General features: G+C 57.1%; 1 protein-coding gene across 3 annotated transcripts in view; it reads right to left on the bottom strand.

Annotated features, from left to right (window-relative positions):
* The window catches only part of moxd1l (monooxygenase, DBH-like 1, like), a 295,828-nt gene that overhangs the window by 157,267 nt on the left and 115,337 nt on the right, over positions 1-23,224 (bottom strand). For all 3 annotated transcript variants that reach the window (XM_085976728.1, XM_085976729.1, XM_085976730.1), the window contains exons 5-6: positions 2,227-2,406; positions 1,266-1,368 (exon numbers count right to left, since the gene is read on the bottom strand). In XM_085976728.1, coding sequence (XP_085832854.1) covers positions 1,266-1,368; positions 2,227-2,406 — 283 coding nt within the window. The remainder of the gene's footprint in view (positions 1-1,265; positions 1,369-2,226; positions 2,407-23,224) is intronic.

The raw sequence follows: 23,224 nt of genomic DNA, 5'->3' as shown, positions 1-23,224 counted from the left end.
GATCTCCACCCCAGCCAAGTGGAAACACTCTCTCTGTATCCACTCCACCAAAACCTTTCATAATTTTATAGACCTCTATTAGGTCACCCCTCAGCCTTCTTTTTTCAAGCGAAAAGAGACCCAGCCTGTTCATCCTTTCCTGATAGGTATACCCTCGCATTTCTGGTATCATCCGTGTAAATCTTCTCTGCACCCTCTCCAGTGCCTCCACATCCTTTTTACAGGAAACTCTCGATTTACCGTCACCTAAATAACCGGCAATCTCGGTTAACCGGCAAAATTCAGGAGCAGGTTCAGGTAAGATTTACTTCATATTACTGGCCGTTCCTCGATCTGTGGCTGTGCAATCGGGTGTGGCTGCAGCTGTTGCTAAGCAACAGGGACGCTTGGATCTTGTGGCCATTGTTCCTGCACCGGTTGCTAAGCAACAGGGCCGCTTGGATCTTGTGGCCATTGTTCCTGCACCTGTTGCTAAGCAACAGGGACGCTTGGATCTTGTGGCCATTGTTCCTGCACCTGTTGCTAAGCAACAGGGCCGCTTGGATCTTGTGGCCATTGTTCCTGCACCTGTTGCTAAGCAACAGGGACGCTTGGATCTTGTGGCCATTGTTCCTGCACCTGTTGCTAAGCAACAGGGACGCTTGGATCTTGTGGCCATTGTTCCTGCACCTGTTGCTAAGCAACAGGGAAGCCTGGGTTTGTTGCTGTATACGGAGCTCTCAGCTCTCGTACCTTTTACTATAGCTCTCGGTAATCCGGACTTTGTGATAAACCGGCACCACGCTGGTCCCGTCGGTGCCGGATTAAAAAGAGTTTCCTGTATACGGCGACCACAATTGTACGCAGTACACTAAGTGTGGTCTAACCATGGTTCAATGCAGGTTTAGCATAACTTCCCTACTTTTCAATTCTATCCCTCCAGAAATAAACCCTAGTGCTTGGTTTGCTTTTTTTTATGGCTTTGCTAACCTGTGTTGTCGGTGTTGCATCTCCTGCGCTTGCATGGGAAAGAATAGAAGGCTGTGCTGATAAGGTGAAATGAAGTATGGTGGGAGGAGGCTCGTGTAAAGCATGAACACTGACACGGTCTAATTGGGCCGAACGGCCTCCTTCATTGCTGAATATTCGATGGGATTCTATGATCTCCGAACTGGCACCAACTCCTGTTCACCCATCACCCCACTTCGGTGCTCGTTGGCCTACATCGTCTCCCGACCAGCAAAGCCAAGAATTTAAAATTCCCTAACCCTTCCCCCCCATGTTACCTGTGCGCACATGAGGGTTATCGTAGTGAATCTGTAAAATGTAATAGACTAGGTCATCCGGCCCTCCTATGGGAAATCCAGCTTCCTCGGGAAATATCACCGCCTGAAAAAAAAGAGCAAGAAAGTCACCACTTCCTTTCCCAACGGGAGGGTAGAGTTCCATGGATAGTGGAGGTGGGGTTCTCCGGTCCCGATCATGCACTCAGATGCAGACACACTTTCCAGCACGGGTCGCTGGACCGGGATCAGGAGCAGGAACCCAGGCTGTTCCAACCCCTCCCTAACCCAGGGGTCACTGGACAGGGATCAGGAGCAGGAACCCGGGCTGATTCACCCCCTCCCTGACCCAGGGGGTCACTGGACAGGGATCAGGAGCAGGAACCCGGGCTGATCCAACCCCTCCCTAACCCAGGGGTCACTGGACAGGGATCAGGAGCAGGAACCCGGGCTGATTCAACCCCTCCCTAACCCAGGGGTCACTGGACAGGGATCAGGAGCAGGAACCCGGGCTGATTCACCCACTCCCTAACCCAGGGGTCACTGGACAGGGATCAGGAGCAGGAACCTGGGCTGATTCACCCCCTCCCTAACCCAAGGGTCACTGGACAGGGATCAGGAGCAGGAACCTGGGCTGATTCACCCCCTCCCTAACCCAGGGGTCACTGGACAGGGATCAGGAGCAGGAACCCGGGCTGATTCACCCCCTCCCTAACCCAGGGGTCACTGGACAGGGATCAGGAGCAGGAACCCGGGCTGATTCACCCCCCTCCCTAACCCAGGGGTCACTGGACAGGGATCAGGAGCAGGAACCCGGGCTGAACGTAAAGGGTCCTGAGGCCATTTGGAGCAGCTCCTGCTTAAACTGAGATCAGGCTAACTCAGCACAGGGTGGGAATGGAGACTGTGCCTTTCCTGCTCTGTGTGTAGGACTTCTAATCCCGAGTGAACAAGCCTCTCTTACCTGGCCTCCGACTGCCCATCCTGCAAGCATCTCGGTGCACCTGAACAAGTGACCCCAAAATAGTGGCGTAAAGCAGGACTGAGTAGCAGCGATCATACTGTCATTGTAATAGAGCGGGCACTGGTAGACCAAAATGTGATGGACAAATTCAGTGTTCCCCTTGGTAATGACAGGCTCCAGCTGTTGGAAAACAAGGAGAAAGTCCGAGAATCGGTACCTCAAATAGCTCAGTATAGCACACTGTAGCTCTCTATAAAGGCTTCCCTCATTCGCCACTCAGTCCCTCGCTCCCCCCTCCTCACCTTCTCCCCATATCCCTCACTCCCTCCTCCTCAACTTCTCCCCATATCCCTCACTCCCCCCTCCTCACCTTCTCCCCTTATCCCTCACTCCCCCGTCCTCACCTTCTCCCCATATCCATCACTCCCACCTCCCCACCTTCTCCCCATATCCCTCACTCCCTCCTCCTCACCTTCTCCCCATATCCCTCACTCCCTCCTCCTCACCTTCTCCCCATATCGCTCACTTCCCCCCTCCTCACCTTCTCCCCTTATCCCTCACTCCCCCCTCCTCACCTTCTCCCTGTATCCCTCAATCCCACTTTCTCACCTTCTCCCCATATCCCTCACTCCCACCTCCCCACATTCTCCCCATATTTCACAATCCCACCTCCCCACCTTCTCCCCATATCCCTCACTCCCACCTGCTCACGTTCTCCCCATATCCCTCACTCCCACCTCCCCACCTTCTCCTCATATACCTCACTCCCCCTCCCCACCTTCTCCCCACATCCCTCACTCCCACCTCCCCAGCTTCTCCCCATATCCCTCACTCCCACCTCCCCACCTTCTCCTCATATCCCTCACTCCCCCTCCCCACCTTCTCCCCATATCCCTCACTCCCACCTCCCCACCTTCTCCCCATATCCCTCACTCCCACCTCCCCACCTTCTCCCCATATCCCTCACTTCCCCCTCCCCACCATCTCCCCGTATCCCCCACTCCCACCTCCACACCTTCTCCCCATATCCCTCACTCTCACCTCCCCACCTTCTCCCCATATCCCTCACTCCCACCTCCCCACCATCTCACCATATCCCTCACTCCCACCTCCCCACCTTCTCCCCAAATCCCTCAATCCCAGCTCCCCACCTTCCCCCCATATCCCTCATTCCCCTTCACACCTTCTCTCGATATCCCTCACTCACACCTCCCCACCTTCTCCCCAAATCCCTCACTCATCCTCCTCAAATTCTCCCCATAACCCTCACTTCCACCTTCTCACCTTCTCCCCATATCCCTCACCCCCACCTCCCTACCTTCTCACCATATCCCTCACTCCCACCTCCCCACCTTCTCCCCATATCCCTCACCCCCACCTCCCTACCTTCTCCCCATATCCCTCACTCCAACCTCCACAACTTCTCCCCACATCCCTCACTCCCACCTCCCCACCTTCTCCCCATATCACTCGATCCCACATCCCCACCTTCTCCTCATATCCCTCACTCCCCACTCCTCACCTTCTCCCAATATCCCTCACTCCCACGTCCCCCACGTTATCCCCATATCCCTCACTCCCCCTCCTCAAATTCTTCACATTTCCCTCACTCCCCCTCCTCACATTCTCCACATATCCCTCACTATCCCCCTCCTCACGTTCTCCCCGTAACCCTCACTCCCACCTCCCCACTTTCTCCCCATATTGCTCACTCCCCACCTTCTCCCCATAACCTTCACTCCCACCTCCTCACCCTCTCCGCATATCCCTCACTCCCACCTTCCCACCTTCTACCCATGTCCCTCACTCTCCCCTCTTCACCCTCTCCCCATATTCCTCACTCCCCCTCCTCACCTTCTCCCTGTATCCCTCACTCCCACCTTCTCACCTTCTCCCCGTAACCCTCACCCCCGTCACATCTTCTCCCCATATCCCTCACCCCCCAGTCACACCTTCTCCCCATATCCCTCACTCCCACCTCCCCACCTGCTCCCCATATCCATCACTCCCACCTCCCCACCTTCTCCCATATCCCTCACTCCCAACTCCCCACCTTCTCCCCATAACCCTCACTCACACCTACTCATCTTCACTCCATATCCCTCACTATCACCTCCTCACCTTCTCCCCATATCCCTCACTCGCCCCTCCTCATCTTCTCTCCATATCCCTCACTCACCACTCCTCACCTTCTCCCCATATCCCTGAATCACACGTCCCCACCTTCTACCCATAACCCTCACTCCCACCTCCCCACATTCTCCCCATATTTCTCAATCACAACTCCCCAACTTCTCCCCATATCCCTCACTTCCCACCGCCTCACCTTCTCCCCATATCCCTCACTCCCACCTCCCCACCTTCTCCCCATATCCCTCACTCCCACCTCCCCACCTTCAACACGTATCCCTCACTCCCACCTCCACACCTTCTCCCCATATCCCTCAGTCCAACATCTCCACCATCTCCCCATATCCCTCACTCCCACCTCCCCACCTTCTGCCCATATCCCTCACTCCCACCTCCCCACCTTCTCCCCATATCCCTCACTCCCACCTCCCCACCTTCTCCCCATATCCCTCACTCCCACCTCCCCACCTTCTCCCCATATCCCTCACTCCCACCTCCCCTCCTTCACCACGTATCCCTCACTCCCCCCTCTCCACCTTCTACCCATGTCCCTCACTCTCCCCTCCTCACCCTCTCCCCAAATCCCTCACTTCCACTGTCTCACCTTCTCCCCATAACCCTCAATCCCACTATCTCACCTTCTCCCCATAACACTCGCTCCCCATTTCTCATCTTCTCCCTATATCCCTCACTCCCAATTCCCCACCTTCTCCCCATATCCCTCACCCACCCTCCTCACCTTCTCCCAATATCCCTCACTACCCCCTCCCCACCAACTCCCCGTATCCCTCACTACCACCTCCGCACCTTCTCCCCATATCCCTCACTCCCACCTCCCCACCTTCTCCCCATATCCCTCACTCCCCCTCCTCACATTCTCCCCATATCCCTCACTCCCACCTCCCAACCTTCACCCCATATCCCTCACTCCCACCTCCCCACCTTCTCCCCATATCCCTCACTCCCACCTCCCCACCTTCTCCCCATATCCTCACTCCCACCTCCCCACCTTCTCCCCATATCCCTCACTCACACCTCCCCACCTTCTCCCCATATCCCTCACTCCCACCTCCCCACCTTCTCCCCATATCCCTCACTCCCACCTCCCCACCTTCTCCCCATATCCCTCACTCCCACCTCCCCACCTTTTCCCCATATCCCTCACTCCCACCTCCCCACCTTCTCCCCATATCCTCACTCCCACCTCCCCACCTTCTCCCCATATCCCTCACTCACCCTCCTCAAATTCTCCCCATAACCCTCACTTCCACCTTCTCACCTTCTCCCCATATCCCTCACCCCCACCTCCCTACCTTCTCCCCATATCCCTCAGTCCCACCACCCCGCCTTCTCCTCATATTCCTCACTCCAACCTCCCCACCTTCTCCCCATATCCCTCACTCCCACCTCCCTACCTTCTCCCCATATCCCTCACTCCCCCTCCTCACATTCTCCACGTATCCCTCACTCACCCCCTCCTCACGTTCTCCCCGTAACCCTCACTCCCACCTCCCCACTTTCTCCCCATATTGCTCACTCCCCACCTTCTCCCCATAACCTTCACTCCCACCTCCTCATCTTCTCCCAATGTCCCTCACTCCCACCTCCCCACATTCTCCCCATATTGCTCAATCCCACCTCCCCACCTTCTCCCCATATCCCTCAATCCCCCTCGTCACCTTCTCCCCATATTCCTCACTCCCCCCTCCTCAAGTTTTCCCCATATCCCTCACTCCCCCTTCTCACCTTATCTCCATAACCCTCACTCCCACCTCCCCACGTTCTCGCCATATCCCTCACTCCCCCTCCTCAAATTCTCCCCATTTCCCTCACTCCCCCTCCTCACATTCTCCACATATCCTTCAATCCCCCTCCCCACCTTCTCCCCATATCCCTCACTCCCACCTCCCCACCTTCTCCCCATATTCCTCACTCCCCCCTCTCCACCTCCTCCGCATATCCCTCACTCCCCCCTCCTCAACTTCTCCCCATATCCCTCACTCCCACCTCCCCACCTTCTCCCCATATCCCTCACTCCCACCTCTCCACCTCCTCCCCATGTCCCTCACTCCCACCTCCGCACCTTCTCCCCATATTCCTCACTCCCCCCTCTCCACCTCCTCCCCATGTCCCTCACTCCCACCTCCCCACCTTCTCCCCATATCCCTCACTCACACCTCCCCACCTTCACCCCATAACCCTCACTTCCACCTTCTCACCTTCTCCCCAAATCCCTCACTCCCACCTACCCACCTTCTCCCCATATCCTTCACCCCCACCTCCCCACCTTCTCCCCACATCCTTCACTCCCACCTCCCCACCTTCTTCCCATATCCCTAAATCCCACCTCCCCATCTTCTCCCCATATCCCTCACTCCCACCTCCCCACCTTCTCCTCATATCCCTCACTCCAACCACCCCACCTTATCCCCATATCCCTCACTCCCACCTCCCCACCTTCTCCCCATATCACTCGATCCCACATCCCCACCTTCTCCCCATATCCCTCAGTCCCACCTTCTCCCCGTATCCCTCGCTACCCCCTTCTCACCTTCTCCCCATAACCCTCACTCCCACCTCCCCACCTTCTACCCATGTCCCTCACTCTCCCCTCCTCACCCACTCCCCATATCCCTCACTCCCCCTCCTCATCTTCTCCCTGTATCCCTCACTTCCACCTTCTCAACTTCTCCCCATAACCCTCACCCCCCAGTCACACCTTCTCCCCATATCCCTCAATCGCACTTTCTCCCCTTCTCCCCATAACACTCGCTCCCCATTTCTCATCTTCTCCCTATATCCCTCACTCCCACCTCCCCACCTTCTCCCCATATCCCTCACTCTCCCTCCTCACATTCTCCCCATATCCCTCACTCCCACCTCCCCACCTTCACCCCATATCCCTCACTCCCACCTCCCCACCTTCTCCGCATATCCCTCACTACCACCTCCCCACCTTCTCCCCAAATCCCTCACTCCCCCTCCTCAAATTCTCCCCATAACCCTCACTTCCACCTTCTCACCTTCTCCCCATATCCTTCACTCCCACCTCCCCACCTTCTCCTCATATCCCTCACTCCAACATCCCCACCTTCTCCCCATATCCCTCACTCCCCACTCCTCACATTCTCCCCATATTCATCACTCCCACCTCCCATTCTTCTCCCCATATCCATCACTCCCCCTCCTCACCTTCTCCCCATATCCCAAACTCCCCCCTCCTCACCTTTTCCCCATATCCCTCACTCCCCCTCCTGAAATTCTTTCCATTTCCCTCACTCCCCCTCCTCACATTCACCACATATCCCTCACTCCATCCTCCTCATCTTCTCCCCATGTCCCTCACTCCCACCTCCCCACATTCTCCCCATATCCCTCACTCCCACCTCCGCACCTTCTCCCCATAACCCTCAATCCCACCTCCCCACCTTCTCCCCATATCCCTCACTCCCCCTCCACACATTCTCCCCATATTCCTCACTCCCACCTCCCCACCTTCACCCCATATCCCTCACTCCCACCTCCCCACCTTCTCCCCATATCCCTCAATCCCACTTTCTCACCTTCTCCCCATAACACTCGCTCCCCATTTCTCATATTCTCCCCATATCCCACACTCCCCCTTCTCACCTTCTCCCCATATCCCTCACTCCCCCTCCTCACATTCTCCCCATATCCCACACTCCCACCTCCCCACCTTTTCCCCATATCCCTCACTCCCACCTTCCCACCTTCTCCCCATATCCCTCACTCACACCTCCCCACCTTCTCCCCATATCCCTCACTCCCACCTCCCCACCTTCTCCCCATATCCCTCACTCACCCCTCCCCACCATCTCCCCATATCCCTCACTCCCACCTCCCCACCTTCTCCCCATATCCCTCACTCCCACCTCCCCACCTTCTCCCCATATCCCTCACTCCCACCTCCCCACCTTCTCCCCGTATCCCTCACCCGCACCTCCCCACCTTCTCCGCATATCCCTCACTCCCACCTCCCCACCTTCTCCACATATCCCTCACTCCCACCTCCCCACCTCCTCCCCATATCCCTCACTCCACCTCCCCAGCATCTCTCCATATCCTTCACTACCACCTCCCCACCCTCTTCCCATATCCCTCAATCCCACCTCCACATCTTCTCCCCATATCCCTCACTCCCACCTCCCCACCTTCTCCTCATATCCCTCACCGCCAACCTCCCCACCGTCTCCCCATATCCCTCACTCCCACCTTCTCCCCATATCACTCGATCCCACATCCCCACCTTCTCCTCATATCCCTCACTCCCCACTCCTCACATTCTCCCCATATTCATCACTCCCACCTCCCATTCTTCTCCCCATATCCACCACTCCCCCTCCTCAAATTCTCCCCATTTCCCTCACTCCCCCTCCTCACATTCTCCACATAGCCCTCACTCCCCCTCCTCACCTTCTCCCCATAACCCTCACTCCCCCCTCCTCACGTTCTCCCCGTAACCCTCACTCCCACCTCCCCACCTTCTCCCCATATCCCTCACTCCCACCTACCCACCTTCTCCCCATATCCCTCACTCCCACCTCCCCACTTTCTCCCCATTTTGCTCAATCACACCTCCCCACCTTCTCCCCATATCCCTCACTCCCACCTACCCACCTTCTCCCCATATCCCTCACTCCCATCTCTCCACCTCCTCCCCATGTCCCTCACTCCCACCTCCCCACCTTCTCCCCATATCCCTCACTCCCACCTCCCCACCTTCTCCCCATATCCCTCACTCTGCCCTCTCCACCTCCTCCCCATATCCCTGACTCCCAACTCCCCACCTTCTCCCCATATCCCTCACTCCCCCCTCCTCAGATTCTGCCAATATCCCTCACTCCTACCTCCCCACCTTCTCCCCATATCCCTCAATCCCACCTCCCCACCATCTCCCTGGATCCCTCACTCCCACCTCCCCACCTGCTCCCCATATCCCTCACTCCCACCTCGCCACCTTCTCCGATATCCCTCACTCCCACCCCCCCACCTTCTCCCCATATCCCTCACTCCCCCCTCCCCACCATCTCCCCGGGTCCCTCACTCCCACCACCCCGCCATCTCCCCATATCCCTCACTCCCACCACCCCACCTTCTCCCCAAATCCCTCACTCCCACCTCCCCACCTTCTCCCCATATCCCTCATTCCCCCTCCCCACATCCCTCATTCCCCCTCCCCACAATCTCCCCATATCCCTCACTCCCTCCTCTCCACTTTCTCCCCATATCCCTCACTCCCCATTTCTCATCTTCTCCCTATATCCCTCACTCCCACCTCCCCACCTGCTCCCCATATCCCTCACTCCCACCTCCCCACCTTCTCCCCATATCCCTCACTCACCCCTCCCCACCTTCTCCCCATATCCCTCACTCCCACCTCCCCACCTTCTCCCCATATCCCTCACTCCCCCCTCCCCACCTTCTCCCCATATCCCTCAATCCCACCTCCCCAACTTCTCCCCATATCCCTCACTCCCACCTCCCCACCTTCTCCCCATATCCCTCAATCCCACCTCCCCACCTTCTCCCCATATCCCTCACTCCCACCTCCCCACCTTCTCCCCATATCCCTCACTCCCACCTCCCCACCTTCTCCCCATATCCCTCAATCCCACCTCCCCACCTTCTCCCGATATCCCTCACTCACACCTCCCCACCTTCTCCCCATATCCCTCACTCCCACCTCCCCACCATCTCCCCATATCCCTCACTCCCACCTCCCCACCATCTCCCCATATCCCTCACTCCCACCTTCCCACCTTCTCCCCATGTCCCTCACTCCAACTCCCCATCTTCTCCCCATATCCCTCACTCCTCCCACCTCCCCTTCTCACCAATAACCCTCACTCCACCTCCCCATCTTCTCCCCATATTCCTCACTCCTCCCACCTCCCCTTCTCTCAATATCCCTCACACCAACCTCCCCACCTTCTCCTCATATCCCTCACTCCTACCTCCCCACCATTTTCCCATGTCCCTCACTCTGGCCTCCCCACCTTCTCCCCATATCCCTCACTCCCACCTTCTCCCATATCCCTCACTCCCACCTCCCCACCTTCTCCCCATATCCCTCACTCCCACCTCCCCACCTTCTCCCATATCCCTCACTCACCCCTCCCCACCTTCTCCCATATCCCTCACTCACCCCTCCCCACCTTCTCCCCATATCCCTCACTCCCACCTCCCCACCATCTCCCCATATCCCTCACTGCCCCCTTCTCACATTCTCCCCATATCCCTCACTCCCACCTCCCCACCTTCTCCCCAAATCCCTCAATCCCACCTCCCCAGCTTCTCCCCATACCCCTCACTCCACCTCCCCACCTTCGCCCCATATCCCTCACTCCCACCTCCCCACCTTCGCCCCATATCCCTCACTCCCACCTCCCCACCTTCTCCTCATATCGCTCACTCCCACCTCCCCACCTTCTCCCCATATCCCTCACCCCCACCTCCCTACCTTCTCCCCATATCCCTCACTCCCACATCCCCATCTTCTCCTCATATCCCTCATTCCCCACTCCTCACATTCTCCCCATATTCATCACTCCCACCTCCCATTCTTCTCCCCATATCCCTCACTCCCACCTCCCCACCTTCTCCTCATATACCTCACTCCCCCTCCTCACATTTTCCCCATATCCGTCACTCCCCCTCCTCAAATTCTTCACATTTCCCTCACTCCCCCTCCTCACTTTCTCCACATATCCCTCACTACCCCCTCCTCACGTTCTCCCCATATCCCTCGCTCCCACCTCCCCACCTTCTCCCCATAACCTTCACTCCCACCTCTTCACCTTCTCTCCATATCCCTCACTCCCACCTCCCCACCTTCTCCCCATATTCCTCACTCCCACCTCCCCACCTTCTCCCCATATCCCTCACTCCCACCTCCCCACCTTCTCCCCATATCCCTCACTCCCACCTCCCCACCTTCTCCCCATATCTCTCACTCCCACCTCCCCACCTTCTCCCCATAGCCCTCACTCCCACCTCCCCACCTTCTCCCCATATCTCTCACTCCCACCTCCCCACCTTCTCCCCATAACCTTCACTCCCACCTATTCACCTTCTCCCCATATCCCTCACTCCCACCTCCCCACCTTCTCCCCATATCTCTCACTCCCACCTCCCCACGTTCTCGCCATATCCCTCACTCCCCCTCCTCAGCTTCTCCCCATATCCCTCACTCCCCTCCTCACCTTCTCCCCATATCCCTCACTCCCCCTCCCCACCTTCTCCGCATATCCCTCACTCCCACCTCCCCACCTTCTCCCCATATCCCTCACTCCCCCTCCTCAAATTCTCCCCATAACCCTCACTTCCACCTTCTCACCTTCTCCCCATATCCTTCACTCCCACCTCCCCACCTTCTCCTCATATCCCTCACTCCAACATCCCCACCTTCTCCCCATATCCCTCACTCCCCACTCCTCACATTCTCCCCATATTCATCACTCCCACCTCCCATTCTTCTCCCCATATCCATCACTCCCCCTCCTCACATTCTCCCCATATCCCTCACTCCCCCCTCCTCACCTTTTCCCCATATCCCTCACTCCCCCTCCTGAAATTCTTCCCATTTCCCTCACTCCCCCTCCTCACATTCACCACATATCCCTCACTCCATCCTCCTCATCTTCTCCCCATGTCCCTCACTCCCACCTCCCCACATTCTCCCCATATCCCTCACTCCCACCTCCGCACCTTCTCCCCATAACCCTTAATCCCACCTCCCCACCTTCTCCCCATATCCCTCACTCCCCCTCCTCACCTTCTCCCCATATCCCTCAATCCCACCTCCCCACCTTCTCCCCATATCCCTCACTCCCCCTCCTCACCTTCTCCCCATATCCCTCAATCCCACCTCCTCACCTTCTCCCCATATCCCTCACTCCCCCTCCTCACCTTCTCCCCATATCCCTCAATCCCACTTTCTCACCTTCTCCCCATAACACTCGCTCCCCATTTCTCATATTCTCCCCATATCCCTCACTCCCACCTCCAAACCTTCTCCCCATATCCCTCACTCCCCCTCCACACATTCTCCCCATATTCCTCACTCCCACCTCCCCACCTTCACCCCATATTCCTCACTCCCACCTCCCCACATTCTCCCCATATCCCTCACTCCCGCCTCCCCACCTTCTCCCCATATCCCTCATTCCCACCTCCCCACATTCTCCCCGTATCCCTCACTCCACCGTCCTTACCTTCTCCCCATATCCCTCACTCCCCCTCCTCACCTTCTCCCCGTAACACTCACTTCCACTTTCTCATCTTCTCCCCATATCACTCACTCCCACCTCCCCACCTTCTCCGCATATCACTCAATCCCACTTCCCCACGATCTCCCCGTATCCCTTACTCCCACCACCCCGCCTTCTCCCCATATCCCTCACTCCACCTCCTCACCTTCTCCCCATATCCCTCAATCCCACCTCCCCACCTTCTCCCCATATCCCTCACTCCCCCTCCTCACCTTCTCCCCATATCCCTCAATCCCACCTCCTCACCTTCTCCCCATATCCCTCACTCCCCCTCCTCACCTTCTCCCCATATCCCTCAATCCCACTTTCTCACCTTCTCCCCATAACACTCGCTCCCCATTTCTCATATTCTCCCCATATCCCTCACTCCCACCTCCAAACCTTCTCCCCATATCCCTCACTCCCCCTCCACACATTCTCCCCATATCCCTCACTCCCACCTCCCCACCTTCTCCCCATATCCCTCACTCCCACCTCCCCACCTTCTCCCCATATACCTCACTCCCCCCTCCCCCCCATCTCCCCATATCCCTCACTCCCACCTCCCCACCTTCTCCCCATATCCCTCACTCCCACCTCCCCACCTTCTCCCCATATCCCTCACTCCCACCTCCCCACCTTCTCCCCGTATCCCTCACCCGCACCTCCCCACCTTCTCCCCATATTCCTCACTCCCACCTCCCCACCTTCTCCCCGTATCCCTCACCTGCACCTCCCCACCTTCTCCGCACATCCCTCACTCCCACCTCCCCACCTTCTCCACATATCCCTCACTTCCACCTCCCCACCTCCTCCCCATATCCCTCACTCCACCTCCCCAGCATCTCCCCATATCCTTCACTACCACCTCCCCACCCTCTTCCCATATCCCTCAATCCCACCTCCACATCTTCTCCCCATAACCCTCACTCCCACCTCCCCACCTTCTCCTCATATCCCTCACGCCAACCTCCCCACCGTCTCCCCATATCCCTCACTCCCACCTTCTCCCCATATCACTCGATCCCACATCCCCACCTTCTCCTCATATCCCTCACTCCCCACTCCTCACATTCTCCCCATATTCATCACTCCCACCTCCCATTCTTCTCCCCATATCCCACACTCCCCCTCCTCAAATTCTCCCCATAGCCCTCACTCCCCCTCCTCACCTTCTCCCCATAACCCTCACACCCCCTCCTCACCTTCTCCCCATTTTGCTCAATCACACCTCCCCACCTTCTCCCCATATCCCTCACTCCCACCTACCCACCTTCTCCCCATATCCCTCACTCCCACCTCCCCACCTTCTCCCCATTTTGCTCAATCACACCTCCCTACCTTCTCCCCATATCCCTCACTCCCACCTACCCACCTTCTCCCCATATCCCTCACTCCCATCTCTCCACCTCCTCCCCATGTCCCTCACTCCCACCTCCCCACCTTCTCCCCATATCCCTCACTCCCACCTCCCCACCTTCTCCCCATATCCCTGACTCCCAACTCCCCACCTTCTCCCCATATCCCTCACTCCCCCCTCCTCAGATTCTGCCAATATCCCTCACTCCTACCTCCCCACCTTCTCCCCATATCCCTCAATCCCACCTACCCACCATCTCCCTGGATCCCTCACTCCCACCTCCCCACCTGCTCCCCATATCCCTCACTCCCACCTCGCCACCTTCTCCGATATCCCTCACTCCCACCCCCCCACCTTCTCCCCATATCCCTCACTCCCCCCTCCCCACCATCTCCCCGGGTCCCTCACTCCCACCACACCGCCATCTCCCCATATCCCTCACTCCCACCACCCCACCTTCTCCCCAAATCCCTCACTCCCACCTCCCCACCTTCTCCCCATATCCCTCATTCCCCCTCCCCAAAATCTCCCCATATCCCTCACTCCCTCCTCTCCACCTTCTCCCCATATCCCTCACTCCCCATTTCTCATCTTCTCCCTATATCCCTCACTCCCACCTCCCCACCTTCTCCCCATATCCCTCACTCCCACCTCCCCACCTTCTCCCCATATCCCTCACTCCCACCTCCCCACCTTCTCCCCATATCCCTCACTCCCACCTCCCCACCTTCTCCCCATATCCCTCAATCCCACCTCCCCACCTCCACCCCATATCCCTCACTCCCACCTCCCCACCTCCTCCCCATATCCCTCACTCCCACCTCCCCACCTTCTCCCCATATCCCTCACTCCCACCTCCCCACCTTCTCCCCATATCCCTCACTCCCACCTCCCCACCTTCTCCCCATATCCCTCACTCCCACCTACCTACCTTCTACCCATGACCCTCTCCCTCCCCTCCTCACCCTCTGCCCATATCCCTCACTCCCCCTCCTCACATTCTCCCTGTATCGCTCACTTCCAGCTTCTCATCTTCTCCCCATATTTCTCAATCCCACCTTTCCACCTTCTCCCCATGTCCCTCACTCTTCCCACCACCCCTTCTCTCAATATCCCTCACTCCAACCTCCCCACCTTCTCCCCATATCCCTCACTCATCCCACCACCCCTTCTCCCCATAGCCCTCACTCCCACCTCCACATCTTCTCCCCATATCCCTCACTCCCACCTCTCCACCATCTTCCCATATCCCTCACTCCGGCCTCCCCACCTTCTCCCCATATCCCTCACTCCCCCTCCCCACCTTCTCCCCATATCCCTCACTCCCACCTCCCCACCTTCTCCCCATATCCCTCACTCCCACCTCCCCACCGTCTCCCCATATCCCTCACTCCCACCTCCCCACCATCTTCCCATGTCCCTCACTCCCACCTCCCCACCTTCTCCCCATATCCCTCACTCCAACCTCCCCACCGTCTCCCCATATCCCTCACTCCCACCTCCCCACCTTCTCCCCATATCCCTCACTCCCACCTCCCCAACTTCCCCCCATATCCCTCACTCCCACCTCTCCACCTTCTCCCCATATCCCTCACTCCCACCATCCCATCTTCTCCCCATATCCCTCACTCCCACCTCTCCACCTTCTCCCCATATCCCTCACTCCCACCTCCTCACCTTCTCCCCATATCCCACAATCCCACCTCCCGACCTTCTACCCAAATCCCTCACTGCCTACTCCCCACCTCCTCCCAATATCCCTCAATCCCACCTCCCCACCTTCTCCTCATATCCCTCACTCCCACCTCCTGACCTTCTACCCATATTCCTCACTCCCACCTTCTCCCCATATCCCTCACTCCCATCTCCCCACCTTCTCCCCATAACCCTCGCTCCCACCTCCCCACCTCCCCATATCCCTCAACCCCACCTCCCCACCTTCTCCCCATATCCCTCACTCGCACCTCCCCACCTTCTCCCCATAGCCCTCACTCCCACCTCCCCACCTTCTCCGCATATCCCTCACTCCCACCACCCCACCTTCTCCCCATATCCCTCACTCCCACCTCCCCACCTTCTCCCCATATCCCTCACTCCCACCTCCCCACCGTCTCCCCATATCCCTCACTCCCACCTCCCCACCTTCTCCCCATATCCCTCACTCCCACCTCCCCACCTTCTCCCCATATCCCTCACTCCCACCTCCCCAACTTCTCCCCATATCCCTCACTCCCACCTCCTCACCTTCTCCCCATGTCCCTCACACCCACCTCCCCACATTCTCCCCATATCCCTCACTCCCGCCTCCCCACCTTCTCCCCATATCCCTCATTCCCACCTCCCCACATTCTCCCCGTATCCCTCACTCCACCGTCCTTACCTTCTCCCCATATCCCTCACTCCCCCTCCTCACCTTCTCCCCGTAACACGCACTTCCACTTTCTCATCTTCTCCCCATATCACTCACTCCCACCTCCCCACCTTCTCCGCATATCACTCAATCCCACTTCCCCACGATCTCCCCGTATCCCTTACTCCCACCACCCCGCCTTCTCCCCATATCCCTCACTCCACCTCCCCACCTTCTCCCCATATCCGTCACTCCCACCTCCCGACCTTCTCCCCATATCCCTCACTCCCACCTCCCGACCTTCTCCCCATATCCCTCACTCCCACCTCCTCACCTTCTCCCCATATCCCTCACTCCCACCTCCCCACCTTCTCCCCATATCCCTCACTCCGACCTCCCCACCTTCTCCCCATATCCCTCATTCCCCACTCCTCACCTTCTCCCCATATCCCACACTCCCCCCCCCACTTTCTCCCCATATCCCTCACTCCCAACTCACCACCTTCTCCCATATTTCTGAATCCCACCTCCCCACCGTCTCCCCATATCCCTCACTCCCACCTCCCCACATTCCCCCATCTTTCTCAATCCCACCTCCCCACCTTCTCCCCATATCCCTCACTCCCACCTCCCCACCTTCTCCCCATATCCCTCACTCCCACCTCCCCACCTTCGCCCCATATCCCTCACTCCCACCTCCCCACCTTCTCCCCATATCCCTCACTCCCACCTCCCCACCTTCTCCCCATATCCCTCACTCCCACCTCTCCACCTTCTCCCCATATCCCTCACTCCCACCATCCCATCTTCTCCCCATATCCCTCACTCCCACCTCTCCACCTTCTCCCAATATCCCTCACTCCCACCTCCCCACCTTCTCCCCATATCCCTCACTCCCACCTCCTCACCTTCTCCCCATACCCCTCAATCCCACCTCCCGACCTTCTCCCCAAATCCCTCACTGCCTACTCCCCACCTCCTGCCAATATCCCACAATCCCACCTCCCCACCTTCTCCCCATATCCCTCACTCCCTCCCCCTGACCTTCTACCCATATCCCTCACTCCCACCTCCCCACCTTCTCCCCATATCCCTCAATCCCACCTCCTGACCTTCTACCCATATCCCTCACTCCAACCTTCCCACCTTCTCCCCATGTCCCTCACTCCCACCTCCCCACCTTCTCCCCGTATCCCTCACTCCCACCTCCCCACCTTCTCTGCATATCCCTCACTCCCACCTCCCCACCTTCTCCCCATATCCCTCACTCCCACCTCCCCACCTTCTCCCCATGTCCCTCACTCCCACCTTCTCCCCATATCCCTCACTCCCATCTCCCCACCTTCTCCCCATATCCCTCACTCCCACCTCCCCACCTTCTCCCCATATCCCTCACTCCCCCCTCCCCACCTTCTCCCCATGTCCCTCAACCCCACCTCCCCACCTTCTCCCCATATCCCTCACTCCCACCTCCCCACCTTCTCCCCATATCCCTCACTCCCACCTCCCCACCTTCTCCCCATATCCCTCACTCCCACCTCCCCACCTTCTCCGCATATCCCTCACTCCCACCTCCCCACCTTCTCCCCATATCCCTCACTCCCACCTCCCCACCTTCTCCCCATATCCCTCACTCCCACCTCCCCACCTTCTCCCCATATCCCTCACTCCCACCTCCCCACCTTCTCCCCAGATCCTCACTCCCACCTCCCCACCTTCTCCACATATCCTCACTCCCACCTCCCCACCTTCTCCCCATATCCCTCACTCCCACCTCCCCACCTTCTCCCTATATCCCTCACTCCCACCTCCCCACCTCCTCCCCATATCCCTCACTCCCACCTCCCCACCTTCTCCCCATATCCCTCACACCCACCTCCCCACCTTTTCCCCATATCCCTCACACCCACCTCCCCACCTTCTCCCCATATCCCTCACTCCCACCTCACCAACATCTCCCCATATCCCTCACTCCCACCTCCCCACCTTCTCCCCATATCCCTCACTCCCACCTCCCCACATTCTCCCTATATCCCTCAATCCCACCTCCCCACCTCTCCCCATGTCCCTCACTTCCACCTCCTCACCTTCTCCCCATATCCCTCACTCCCACCTCCCCACCTTCTCCCCATATCCCTCACTCACACATCCCCACCTTTTCCTCATATCCCTCTCTCCCACCTCTCCACCTTCTCCCAACATCCCTCACTCCAACCTCCCCACCTGCTCCCCATATCCCTCACTACCACCTCCCCACCTTCTCCCCATATCCCTCACACCCACCTCTCCACCTTCTCCCCATATCCCTCACTCCCACCTCCCCACCTTCTCCCCATATCCCTACCTCCCACCTCTCCACCTTCTCCCCATATCCCTCAATCCCACCTCCCTACCTTATCCCCACCTACCCACCTTCTCCCCATATCCCTCACTCCCACCTCACCACCTTCTCCCCATATCCCTCAATCCCACCATCCCATCTTCTCCCCATAACCCTCAATCCCACCTCCCGACCTTCGCCCCAAATCCCTCACTCCCACCTCCCCACCTTCTCCCCATATCCCTCAATCCCACCATCCCATCTTCTCCCCATATCCCTCAATCCCACCTCCCGACCTTTGCCCCAAATCCCTCACTCCCAACTCCTCACCTTCTCCCCATAAACCTCAATACCACCTCCCCACCTCCTCCCCATATCCCTCAATACCACTTCCCCACTTTCTCCCCATATCCCTCACTCCCAACTCCTCACCTTCTCCCCATATCCCTCACTCCCACCTCCCCACCTTCTCCCCATATCTCTCACTGCCACCTCCCCACCTCCTCCCCATGTCCCTCAATAACAACTCCCCACAATCTCCCCGTATCCCTCACACCCACCTCCCCAGCTTCTCCCCATATTGCTCACTCCCCCTCCCTACCTTCTCCCCATATCCCTCACTCCCCCCGCCACCTTCTCCCCATATCCCTCACTCCCACCTCCCCACCTTCTCCCCATATCCCTCACTCCCCCCAGCCACCTTCTCCCCATATCCCTCACTCCCACCTCCCCACCTTCTCCCCATATCCCTCACTCCCACCTCCCCACCTTCTCCCCATATCCCTCACTCCCACCTCCTCACCTTCTCCCCATATCCCTCACACCCACCTCCCCACCTTCTCACCATATCGCTCACTACCACCTCACCACCTCCTCCACATATCCTTCACTGCCACCTCCCTACATTCTCCCCATATCCCTCACTCCCACCTCCCCACCTCCTCCCCATATCCCTCAATACCACCTCCCCACCATTTCCCTGTATCCCTCACACCCACCTCCCGAGCTTCTCCCTGTATCCCTCACTCCCACCTCCCCACCTTATCCCCATATCCCTCACTCCCGCCTCCTCACCTTCTCCCCATATCCCTCACTCCCACCTCCCCACCTTCTCCCCATATCCCTCAATCCCACCTCCCGACCTTCTCCACAAATCCGTCACACACACCTGCCCACCTTCGCCCCATATCCCTCACTACCACCTCCCCACCTCCTCCCAATATCCCTCGCTCCCACCTCCCCACCTTCTCCCCATATCCCTCATTCCCACCTTCTCCCCATATCCTTCACTCCCACCTCCCCAACTTCTCCCCTTATCCCTCTCTCCCACTTCTTCACCTTCTCCCCATATCCCTCACTCCCCCTCCTCAAATTCTCCCCATAACCCTCACTTCCACCTTCTCACCTTCTCCCCATATCCCTCACTCCCACCTCCCCACTTTCTCCCCATATCCCACACTCCCACCTCTCCACCTTCTCCCCATATCCCTCACTCCCACCTCCCCACCTTCTCCCCATATCCCTCAATCCCACCTATCCTTAATGGGACATTTGGATAAACATAATTTAATAGGACAAACTCAGCATGGTTTTATGAAGGGGAAGTCATGTTTGACAAATTTGCTGGAGTTTTTTGAGGAAGTAACATACAGGGTGGATAAAGGGGAACCAGTGGACGTAGTGTATTTAGACTTCCAAAAGGCATTTGACAAGGTGCCACACAAAAGATTATTGCTCAAGATAATAAATCACGGGATTGGGGGTAATATTCTGGCGTGGGTGGAGGATTGGCTCTCTAACAGAAAGCAGAGAGTTGGGATAAATGGTTCGTTCTCAGATTGGCAACCAGTAACTAGTGGTGTTCCGCAGGGGTCAGTGCTGGGTCCCCAACTCTTTACAATCTATATTAACGATTTGGAGGAGGGGACCGAGTGTAACATATCAAAGTTTGCAGATGATACAAAGATGGGACGGAAAGTAGTGAGTGAGGAGGACATTAAAAACCTGCAAAGTGACATAGACAGGCTAAGTAAGTGGGCAGAGATTTGGCAAATGGAATACAATACTGGAAAGTGTGAGGTTATGCACTTTGGCAGGAAAAATCATAGAGCAAGTTATTATCTTAATGGCAAGAAACTGGAAAGTACTGTAGTACAAAGGGATCTGGGGGTCCTGGTGCACGAAACTCAAAAAGTTAGTATGCAGGTGCAGCAAGTGATTAAGAAGGCCAATGGAATGTTGGCTTTTATTGCTAGGGGGTTGGAATATAAAAACAGGGAGGTATTGCTGCAGTTGTACAAGGTATTGGTGAGACCGCACCTGGAATACTGCATACAGTTTTGGTGTCCATACTGAAGAAAAGACATACTTGCTCTCAAGTCAGTACAAAGAAGGTTCACTCGGTTAATCCCGGGGATGAGGGGGTGGTCATATGAGGAGAGGTTGAGTAGATTGGGACTCTACTCATTGGAGTTCAGAAGAATGAGAGGCGATCTTATTGAAACATATAAGATTGTGAAGGGGCTTGATCGGGTGGATGCGGTGAGAATGTTCCCAATGATGGGTGAAACTAGAACTAGGGGGCATAATCTTAAAATAAGGGGCTGCTCATTCAAAACTGAGATGAGGAGAAACTTCTTCACTCAGAGGGTGGTAGGTTTGTGGAATTTGCTGCCCCAGAAAGCTGTGGAAGCTACATCATTAAATAAATTTAAAACAGAAGTAGATAGCTTCCTAGAAGTAAAGGGAATTAAGGGTTACGGGGAGCGGGCAGGAAATTGGACGAGTCCAGGTTCGGAATGGTCATGGCCCTGTGGGTAGTGGAGTGGGCCCAGGGGCCATGTAGCCTTGTTCTGCTCCTACTGTGTTCTAATTCTGTGTTAGATTTCAGGAGATGGTTTTATTCCTGTTCCTGGCTGGGGTGGAGATCGCCTTTACAGAAGGTAAGTACTGTAGAAAATATAGGGACAGAGTGATGTCCTGGAAGAATTTCGATCGCCTAGATGGGTCGGAGAGGAATTTCCCAGATTTTTTTCTCCCAAATTGGCCATTGGGTCTTTATCTGGTTTTTCGCCTCTCCCGGGAGATCACATGGGTTCGGGTGGATGCAGAGTGATAGAAGATTTGAGGTTAGGATCAGATCAGCCATGATCTTATTGAATGGTGGAGCAGGCTCGAGGGGCCGATTGGCCTACTCCTGCTCCTATTTCTTATGTTCTTATGTCCCCCTTCTCCCCATATCCCTCAATCGCACCTCCCCATCTTATCACCACCTCCCCACCTTCTCCCCATATCCCTCACTCCCACCTCTCCACCTTCTCCCCATATCCCTCAATCCCACCATCCCATCTTCTCCCCATATCCCTCAATCCCACCTCCCGACCTTCTCCCCAAATCCCTCACACCCACGTCCCAACTTCTCCCCATATCCCTCTCTCCCACCTCCCCACCTCCTCCCCATGTCCCTCAATACCACCTCCCCACCTTCTCCCCGTATCCCTCACTCCGGCCTCACCAACTTCGCCCCTTATCCCTCACTCCCACCTCACCACATTCTCCCCATACCCCTCACACCCACCTCTCCACCTTCTCCCCATATCCCTCACTCCCACCTCCCCACCTTCTCCACATATCCCTCACTCCCACCTCCCCACCTTCTCCACATATCCCTCACTCCCACCTCCCACCTTCTCCCCATATCCCTCACTCCCACCTCCCCACATTCTCCCCATACCCCTCACACCCACCTCCCCACCTTCTCCCCATATCCCTCACTCCCACCTCTCCACCTTCTCCCCATATCCCTCACTCCCACCTCCCCACCTTCTCCACATATCCCTCACTCCCACCTCCCCACCTTCTCCCCATATCCCTCACTCCCACCTCCCCACATTCTCCCCATATCCCTCACTCCCACCTCCTCACCTTCTCCCCATCCCTCACTCCCACCTCTCCACCTTCTCCCCATATCCCTCACACCCACCTCCCCACCTTCTCCCCGTATCCCTCACACCCACCTCCCCACCTTCTCCCCATATCCCTCACTCCCACCTCCCCACCTTCTCCCCATATCCCTCACTCTCACCTCCCCACCTTCTCACCATATCCCTCACACCCACCTCTCCACCATCTCCCCATATCCCTCACACCCACCTCCCCACCTTCTCCCCGTATCCCTCACTCCCACCTCCCCACCTTCTCCCCATATCCCTCACTCCCACCTCCCCACCTTCTCCCTGTATCCCTCACTCCCACTTCCCCACCTTCTCCACATATCCCTCACTCCCACCTCCCCACCTTCTTCCCATATCCCTCAATCCCACCTCCCTACCTTCTCCCTGTATCCCTCACTCCCACTTCCCCATCTTCTCCTCATATCCCTCACTCCCACCCCCTCACCTTCTCCTCATATCCCTCACTCCCACCCCCTCACCTTCTCCCCATATCACTCAATCCCACATCCACACCTTCTCCTCATATCCCTCATTCCCACCTCCCCACCTTCTCCCCATATTCATCACTCCCACCTTCCCACATATCAATCAATCCCACCTCCCCACCTTTTTCCC

Source organism: Somniosus microcephalus, unplaced genomic scaffold (assembly GCF_052327205.1).
Source record: "Somniosus microcephalus isolate GS21.2 unplaced genomic scaffold, FLI_Smic_1.0 unresolved_chr3, whole genome shotgun sequence".
In the NCBI taxonomy this organism is placed as follows: domain Eukaryota; kingdom Metazoa; phylum Chordata; class Chondrichthyes; order Squaliformes; family Somniosidae; genus Somniosus; species Somniosus microcephalus.
This window is presented reverse-complemented; position numbering and strand designations above follow the sequence as displayed.